The sequence below is a fragment of the Gobio gobio genome (genome assembly GCF_949357685.1).
Source record: "Gobio gobio genome assembly, chromosome: 18".
Classification (NCBI taxonomy): Eukaryota; Metazoa; Chordata; class Actinopteri; order Cypriniformes; family Gobionidae; genus Gobio; species Gobio gobio.
In genome coordinates, this window is record NC_137111.1 from 37054690 (window position 1) to 37064182 (window position 9493).

Consider the following 9493-nt stretch of genomic DNA (forward strand, 5'->3'; position numbering starts at 1 on the left):
GCTGTGCTCTAAGGTGGGTTCAAAACAATGCGCTTGCCCCCTTGCAGATACAATACCCACATTTCTTTCAACTTACATCAGGCTCCCTTCATCTCTCCCTGGAGACGGTACCCACCCTTTGCACACATAGCAGCCATTGTTTCTCACTGGCCAGTGGGACGAGTTCAAGGTTTCATTTCTGATGCATTGGTTGTTATGACTGGATCATGTAAACCTTACTAAGGCCTGTTTGTCTCCCATGGCTCCTCATAATGGAGTTGAGAGATTTTGGCTCTGGGTGCTTGATCCAGATAGTCTGCATTTGGAATGTTAGTAGAATCAAAATTGTATCAAAATACATCAAATCAAATGTTTGGAGTAAAATATATTTTTTCCTTTTTTGGCATTTCAAAGCAAGTTTTAGTCTTGTTATATAAATATGTATGAATAGATAGAACATTTATGGCATTCAAGCTATATATATATATATATATATATATATATTTTTTTTTTTTGGCATTCCCTGAATCACCTTGCTGTTGCTAGCATTGAAAATGGCAGTTGTTTGGTCATCTATGCTTTTGATCACTGGGATCGATGTATAGGATGGACAATAATTTTCACTTCTGTTACACACACACACTGAGGCCAGAGTGCTCTTTAATCTGCTAGTCACTTTATGTCCCTGACACAAAGCAGGTGAGGATATAGACACTCTGTGTCACCATGCAAATATAACATTCACACGCACACATACAGTGACATAAATGTCATTAAGAAACAGCTTATTCAAAAATATGAGTGGACATTATCACACTTTGACCATAATGCTTATGCTCTATTCTTTCCCCTTATTACAGGCTACGGCCACACTGCAAGCCAAAGTGACCATCACATGATCCTTTAGAAATCTTTCAAATATGTGTATGTGTATTTCATATTATTATCGATGTTGAAAATGGTTGTGCTGCTTAATATTTTTGGTTCAAACTGACACATGTTCCAGGATTTTTTTAATAGAAAGTTCAAAAGAACAGCATTTATTTTACCAATTTAAAGCAAAAGTATTGCATCAACATTTCCAGATATTACATCCAGCTATAATAAGAATTAAATATAATACTTAAATAATATTTGATAAAATAAGACTAATATATATATATATATATATATATATTTATATATATATATATATATATATATATATATATATATATATATTTATATATATATATATATATATATATATATATATATATATATATATATATATATATATATATATATATATAATATTTGATAAAATATATATTGTATATATATTTTATCAAATATTTTTAGTAAATTTTTATTCAAGAATATTCTTACCCTAACAACAAAGTTGTTTTTGTTTTTTATGTATAAATGAAAGCAATATGCTATATTTTAAGATATGTACTCTATCTTACATAGTTTAGCTTATTATTATCTTATGTTTTCATATTTCTAATATTATTTTTTTTGCAGTGTTCTGAAAAAAAACTTATATCTGACTTATTTTCACACATGAAAGCAAACCAGATCATCGAGGTTCACACTTTCATCCAAAAAAATGGAATAAATGAGATACGGAAAAAAAAACTAATCAGTTGCACTACATTGAACTGCAGTGTGACCATAGCCCTTTTGTCCTCTAGACAAAAGTCTGTTCTGTTCACAGTTCATTCTCCAGGTTAAGGACATCAAAGGTCATGAGAACATGCATGTCATTGCTTTCTTTAGTGACAGCGGCGAGCTTGAGTTGTGTGGCATTTCCAGTGACAGCCTCACCTTCCCAAACTCTGCTCTTATTCATCTTCAGATCCGTTCGTTTCTCCCCCACGACACACACTCTTTGAGCACCTGGTACTCGCACGCGAAAACTCACTGATCTTTGTGGAGCCAGCACACCTGTGCGGGGCTCCAGCAACACACACCCTCTTCCCCACGCTGAATATACAGAGGGGAATGGATCTCCGGGCTTTTCACACACACTCCTGATTATAAAGTCACACAGCGACATGTAGTCCTGCTGAGGGCGTTTCCGTCCATAAAGAGCCAGGCGATAAACTCCCGCTCTGGGCGCGCACACACTCACAGTTACCTTAGTTTCTGTGAATGTCAGGAGTACATATCGGGAAAGAGGAAAATGGGCCTCCTCGTGGAGCTCAGCGCAGAGGGCCGTGTGTATTTGCAGGTCTGGTGTGGCGCAATGGAAGGTGATGTTGCACCGCCCCTGTGGTGCATTCACTATCGCCCCAGTGTGGCTGAAATGGGACAGTCCGGCTTCTTGAGTGCGCATCCCGGGACCACACCACAGGCCAAGGTCTGCAGGATACAGAACGTTTGGATTCATCCCTCGACTTTGACTGTGCAGCAGGTAGTTCCCGGCATTTTGAAAAGTCCCAGTTCCACTATCATATTCCCGCACAAATATGGACAGCCGGTAAAATCCTTTGTACGGGCACATGGTGTTGCACACCAGCTGCTCTGCTGTGATTTGCGGCGCAAGGCAGCGCTTGGCTGTAGCGGGGTCAAGCTCGTGGTGCGCAAGTTCACACACCATCATCAGAGGTCGTGATGTGTGTAGGATCACCTTGCACTCGCCACACTCACCGACCTCCACAGCCTCTTCTCCTGCGATGCTGCAATCCTTTACGCCTAGTGCCGATGCCCCCGCTGCCAGGCCCCAGTTCAGGTAGGGGTTATCAGGAAGGGCCTGCCTCTTCTGGATACTAGGGCACTCCAGCTCGAGAGAGCAAACCCACCGCAGAACACCAAGTTCACCCTCTCGCCGGGCAAACAGCTTCACCTCGTATGCCCCAGGCTCTGGGGGCAGTAATCGCAGCTTCATCCCTTGTTGAGTAACTGACAGGAGACCACAGGAGCTGTCAACCTCCTCCTGCTTTAGAGCTCCTGTCTGGGGATCCTGCTGCCTCATCTCATATGAAAAGGTCAATGGTCTAGAGGATCTCACAGACACAATTGCTTCCCCGTCGTCTGTTGAAAACAAATTTTGACACGTTTACAAAATGTTACAGTAATATTACGCCTGCATTCACACTGGACATTTTTGGCAGTGACAACCACATGTACATAAGGAAGTAAAATGCATGCACGGAAAACTGCTCCTGAGTTTACGATGGTTGACATAAGGGGCTTTCACACCAGTTATAGAGCATCAACAACTCCTTAGAGTAAAGGTTGAGAAGTGCCTGGACTCCGCTATTGGTCCATCTATCGCTGTTTTCCATGTTCGTGGAGTTAGTTTGTGGAGTAATGCTGCATTCCAGGCAGGTTTTTGAGCCCATAAGTTACAACTTCAAACCACGACTCACGACTTTGTAGCGTTCCAGGCAAAGTCACGCCAAACTGCCTGAGCGCAAGGAATCGTGTGGTAGCTAGATGTAAACAAAGCATGGCGGACCGTATGAGGCTTATGCTAAATTTACAATCATTTCTATCGCCAAAGGTGCTTACTTGCTTATTTGAGGGAAACGGAGGGGAAAAAACGGCGCATACGGCAAGAGAAGCTGTTATACCTTTTATTTAACGTTAAACACCGCATCCGTACGGGGCTGTCATTGTTGTTTCGCGAGCTATGTGACGTCAGATCTCGTAACTGGGAGTACATCGATCTAGTACGAGTTCACGGGTGGGAAGTCACGGGTTTGACTGCTGTTCCAGTGCACTGGTAGAAGGTTGGAAAAACACGGGTTACGGGTTGCCTGGAACGCGGCATAAGTATATGTAAACTCTGTGTCAGCCAATCAGCGCTGGGTTAGACCTTTCTCAGAAGTAGGAGCTAATTTAGGGTGCGTTCACACTTGTCATGTTTGGTTTGATTAAAACGAACCCTGGTGCGATTGCTTGGTTATTGCGGTTCATTTGAACATATGTGAGCGCTAAAAAGATGGGTCTCAGTCCGCTTCCAGACGAACTCTGGTGCGGTTCGATTGATATATGAACGCAACACGGACCAAAGACATGTAAACGAACCAAAAACAGGACGTGCTGTCACAAGATGCGACGCTACAAGTCAGCTGATTTGACGACGAGGAAAGATCGGTGTATCCAAAATGAGTAGAGGGCAAACGTGGAGCAACAAGGAAGTAAAGTGCCTCATCAATATGCAGATCTTCGTTTCTGCATACAACGGAGAAAATCCTGTTGTTGTTTTAAATGTTTTGAACATTTTATGAGCTTTTCGTGAGTTCTTAGCTGGTAAAAATAAAACCATATGTACACGCATAAAATGATCGCGTTTAATCCAGCACTCAGCATTGTTTTGAATGTTCGGTAAGCAAGCTCCGTCGCGAAATATACGTCATAAGCCGACCAATCAGGTTGTGACCGTATCCCAGATGCCTTTGGTTCGGTAACTTTAGGTTCGCTGTTAAAAATGCCAGTGTGTACGCTAAGCGGACCAGGACTATATGTTTTGTTTTTGTTTTTTGGTCCAGACCAAACTAACCAAATGAACCGGACTACAAGTGTGAACGCACCCTTAGTCCACCCCCCCCCCCCAAATAAAGGCATTTCTATTAACCAAAATCAGTACATTTTTACCTTCTAGCAGATGCAAACAAAAAATAAGGATGCTTTTATTCTGCACACTGTTTTTGAAAGGAATACAGTATTAGAAGCCATAGATGTATTAGTGTAAGTTTTGGTAATTTGCTGTTAGGCTTTTAGGCTGTTTTGTGTCTTCAAAGGCTATATCCGAAAATCTTATTAGAGAAATAAGATGTCATTGCAAGAGGGAGGGACGCTATTTTGATTAAAGATTACGATGACACATGAACTTTAAATCATGTGCACGGATAAATCACTTATAGGTACTGCAATATTCCATAAAAATACGAATGTTGTGACTTCAATTCTCAAAGTGCAATTTTTGTGTTGCACTTCAATACTTTTGTTTTCTAAGCATATTAGACGGATGTGTTTGCGGGGTGTCGTGCTGCTTTATAGACCGCCTCGTGTATGAGCGCCCAGTTTTTAAGACACAATGTCAAGTTAAAAGGATTTTAAAAATGTATCTCGAGACCTTGCGTTTTCCGGGAGTGCATTTAGCCTCAGTGTATATGGCACCATTCTTGGTGGCACTCGTGTTTACTAGTTACATAATATTCTTGCCTGCGTTTGCTGCAGTGCATGCAATAGAAACTATTCTGGAAGTTTTAGTAACAATATCTTTTTTTTTCTCATGAGACAGTCTAATCTCTGCAGCAAACCGTCTAATCTATTTTCTCAGAGCTTCTCAACGCGAGCTGATGCCAGCAGTCGCCTATTATCTCATTATAGTGTAACAGACATTGTGTGTGCTTCACTAATCTTTTCTTTTGAGTTTGTGTATTATTCTGTTACGCATGTGTGCAGTTGCGTTGATAGTGTATGTTTTGTGCGCATACACACCTGTGATTGATTTGTACTGTGTAGGTTGTATGAGAGTCAATCCGAACTGATAAAATGCTGAGGTTTTCAAGGGTCTTATTTCAAACTCTTCCATAGAGATGGGTGTTGTGAGCAGTTGCCAGGTCTGGTCATCAGGGAAATGCGAGTTTATGAACTCACTGGGTTCAGTGAGGAAATAAAAGTCATCATACCTGAAAGAGACCAAGGTCAATCCAGTTTTTTCCATTACAGAGTCCTCAATATTTAGCATCCAGTTTCCCAGAAGATAAAGACTGTAAATTTGCATATATCTTCTAAACCAGATATTTTTTTTGTTGATAAATTACAAACATTGATTTTGAAGCAAAGTATTTGTAAATCAGAAAAATAAAACTATGTAGTCTACTCAGTGTCATTTAAGAGGGGAATAAACAATAATCACATAAAGCATTGCTGATATAATTAAATATAGATAGTACAATATAAAACTTGATTTATATTCAAGAGTTAGAAGTGTAAGAATAATAAATTTTTAGTTTATTGAAAAATACAGAAGTTTGATAGAGAGACCGACTTTGTGAGTGTCTGAGAGTCATTCACAATGCTTCATGGGAATGGGTGGTTGCAGTCTGAGGGCTCTTTCATACACCCAGCGCAATGCAATGCCATGTTTTTTGCTAGTTTCAGCCTGACGCAGTTTTCATTTTCACGTCCAGTGCCCCATTGTTTAAACAGCAAATGCAATCGCGCCCATCTGTTCGCCCATGGGCGTGCTGGTCTAAAAACTAGGTGTGTTCAGGCGCATTGTTGGCGTGTTGCTATTTTGAGGCAACTGAAAACGACTACGCCATTGACCAACAGAAACCTGGTCTAAAGTCAATAGTACAGAATTTTTTGTGTTATTTAAAGAGCGTGTTAGTAATATGCGCCTATATGCAGGTGCACAACGCATTAAAGAGCTTGTTAGTAATATGCGCCTATATGCAGGTGCACAACGCATGTACACTCCGCTTATTACACACACAGCACATAAACATTTTTAAATATTAAAAAAATAAAAGGATTCCTCTCTGGAGAAGCGTTCAGTCTTTCCGCTCGCAAATTCCGCCATGTAAATATCGAATCCGCCATGGTACAAGCGCAACTGGCTTTTAAAGGGAATGGGTGATGACACTCTGATTGGTTTATTGCACGTTACGCCCAAAACACACCCATGACTCATTAAGAGACTAGGCACAACCCTTTTGGATCATGCGCCTGGCGTACCGACCGTTTTCTTTGTATGTTAAGATAGCAAAAGTGGATTCGGACATGCCCTAAGTGCACCTGCGCCATGCGCTTCAGACCATGTGCTCAGATTGTTTAAATAGGGCCCTTAATGTGTTTTTTGGCTTAATTTGCTGACTTAATTTTTTTGGTGGATCAATTTTTTTAAAATCATGTTAAAATTACGCTGACTGATGGCTTCAAAAGTAGGACATTGATTAATAATATCAGAATAAATTAACCCTATAAACCCTACTCTTTCATATTTCATACGCAAATTTCTAAGGCCTCTAAGTTTTCTTAACATTTGCTGTAAAAACACTGTTATACACAATCTATTACATGCCTTCAATCATCGGATTGATGGTTTATACTTTTTTAGCGTAGTAGGTAAGGCTTTTAGTACAGTTCTGTCTGCCGGTCATGATACGTGTCTTTTTGCTGTGAAATCTTTTTATTGTTAGTAATATTTCAAGAGGAATTGGATTGAAGCAATCTAGGAATGTTTGATTATCCATACATCATTTTAAAAAACATTTTTGTTAAAGTGTGAGTATCAATGACTATCAGGCATTTGATGAACTTATTAGTATATCTCTCAATTATTATTGTTTTGCATTGAATTGTATGTTTTCCTTCCCAAAATATAGACTAGAGAACTTTGAAAACGAAGCTTTTAAATATAATTTTACTGAGACATTTTATTAATTTATCATTTCTCCCAAGAACCCAACTCTTACATGCTGTAGTAGAAAATATACAAACGATGTTGTATGTAAGAACTACTTATGGTTTGTCAGTATGAGTGTACTGAATGATATGTATTCATTCTTATTTATAACTTATACTTATACTTATACTTATTTTTAAGTCTACAGTTTATCTCACTTATCATATCCACTTACTTTATATTTTATATTTTTATTTTATTTTTTTTATTTTTATCTTATTTCCTATTTTTATCTTACTTGATTTATTTATAACTCTACTTATGTTAATACTTTTTATTCTAATTTTATTCTATTTCTATTTTAATTTCCCTTGTGTTCTTGTAACTGTTATTTGCACTGTCCATGGAGCGGACCTGTTTACATTTCACTGCCAGTTGTATATTGTGTATATAACTGTGTATGTGACAAATAAAACTCTTGAATGTACAAGTGACACTCTGAGAAGCCTGACCTCTTCACAAATGTTTTGCTTTTCATGTCCACAGTGCCAGCACCCCAGCAAGCATCAAGCAGGCACCACTGCCCCCCCACGAAGACAGCATTCCACTCATGATCGGAACGCTTGTCAGCTAAACTGTGCCTTGCCTGGTATCCAATGCCTTTGCTGTACCCACTCACCTCCACACACTCAATGCCCACCACCCTAGAGAAAGAGAGAAAGTTCAGATCCGTGTTCTACCGGCATGATGTGTGTACTGTATGTACATACCTGCGGCTATTTACCTGCACATTTCCATATAGAGACTGGAGTACCCACTACATACACCCTTTCCCTTCCTGATGACCTCATCAAATGAGCAAATCTTCGGAGAAAGACCAAGGTATCCCTCTAAATCATACTCTACACACACAAACGCATAAGACAGTTTGCATTAGAGAGTACATTCACAAAAAGAGTTAAAAGTGCATGTACGCACTAGCAATCCAATACTTTTAAAACTGAAAAATCATTGTTTACAGCGCATGATGCATTTGTGCAAGTGCAGTTACCAATATTATGGCATAGCCAGATCCATATGGCCCTGAGTTTTTCCACATCATTTCTGCCCCCCTCAGTGACTGCACACGCAATCTTCTGAGCATCAAATACTTCCAGCTCCCTCAACTGAAAAACACATATTCATGGCTGAATCTATTGTTTATCAGAACAAAAAGGACTTGTGTGTTGTCGGTTACCTCTTTTCCTTTCATGATTGAGAATGTGTCTACTTTGTTGAAAATATCAGTGCTGGAGAACAGCAATTTTCTGGGTTTCCTCTGAGAGGAGGAGACTGCAGGTAGATAAGGTCTCCCAGATTGCGTGCCAGGGCTGGCAACTGAGAGGGGTTTCACAATCTCCTCTTGGCTCTTTTTCACAGAGCTCCTCTTTCTTACGCTCACTGACTTCGCCGCGCTCTCGGCGGACAGTTGGCGCTTTGTGCTCGGCCGTTGTTCCTCACATAACTTCCCCTCATAGTTCTCTGACAGTACCTTATGTGAAGCCGCATTTTCTTGAATCGGTACAATGGTTAAGGGCTTTGGGTCATTTTGCTCCACTGACTGTGAACCTCCTTCGTGGCTCTTATTAGTCAAACAGACGTTGGTGCTGTTCTCATCTCTCATGCTGGTCTCATGGTTCCCAGATACATTTTGAAGTTTGTATTTCACCGCACCATTTTCAACTTTCAAATCGAAATGTTGTTTCTGCGTGTTATTGTTTGAGTCCGCGGCAGTTTCTTCCGGTTGGCGGCCTCGGTTGCTGTTTTTTGTTGTGATTGGTTGTTGATCAGTTTGAGCTTCAGCTGTGCAAATGAGAGGAAAATAAAACATCTGAACCGCGATATACATCATCCTGCTTGTTGCATCTCAGAAACGAACATCTAATGACACAGTACATGCTTCAAATGATCTCGTCGTAGTTTCAAAATACTCAAAAACAGGCTACACTTGAAAGGCAAATAGCTGGAAAGTCTTACCTTTTGCAGTTGCGAAACTCATACCTTCTGTCACTTTCAGAAGTGTTGGTCGTTGCAGATTTATCCAAGTTTTGTTTTCTATTGCAGGGGTCTGTCTATATCTATTTTCTCCCTGTGTCCACCCCTATGAAAGGAAAGTGTGCTAAA

At 40.0% G+C, this 9493-nt stretch overlaps 1 protein-coding gene across 1 annotated transcript; it reads right to left on the minus strand.

Moving 5' to 3' along the window:
• Positions 1–1305: 1305 nt before the first annotated feature.
• On the minus strand, positions 1306–9493 carry ky (kyphoscoliosis peptidase). Its single transcript, XM_079842632.1, has 7 exons — positions 9347–9493; positions 8568–9172; positions 8382–8496; positions 8115–8232; positions 7843–8034; positions 5416–5606; positions 1306–2997 (listed from the first exon to the last, which is right to left on the minus strand). The coding sequence occupies exons 1-7, from the start codon at positions 9366–9368 to the stop codon at positions 1673–1675; spliced, it is 2568 nt and encodes an 855-aa protein (XP_079698758.1). The 5' UTR covers positions 9369–9493; the 3' UTR covers positions 1306–1672.

What these genes read in the sequence shown, in the direction of transcription:
- ky (XM_079842632.1), bottom strand. Translation starts at nt 9,368, where the DNA reads ATGAGTTTCGCAACTGCAAAAG. An exon ending in CAATCATGAAAGGAAAAGAG is followed by an intron (nt 8,497 to 8,567) that starts GTAACCGACAAC and finishes TGTGTTTTTCAG; the next exon opens with TTGAGGGAGCTGGAAGTATT. An exon ending in CTCTATATGGAAATGTGCAG is followed by an intron (nt 8,035 to 8,114) that starts GTAAATAGCCGC and finishes CTCTTTCTCTAG; the next exon opens with GGTGGTGGGCATTGAGTGTG.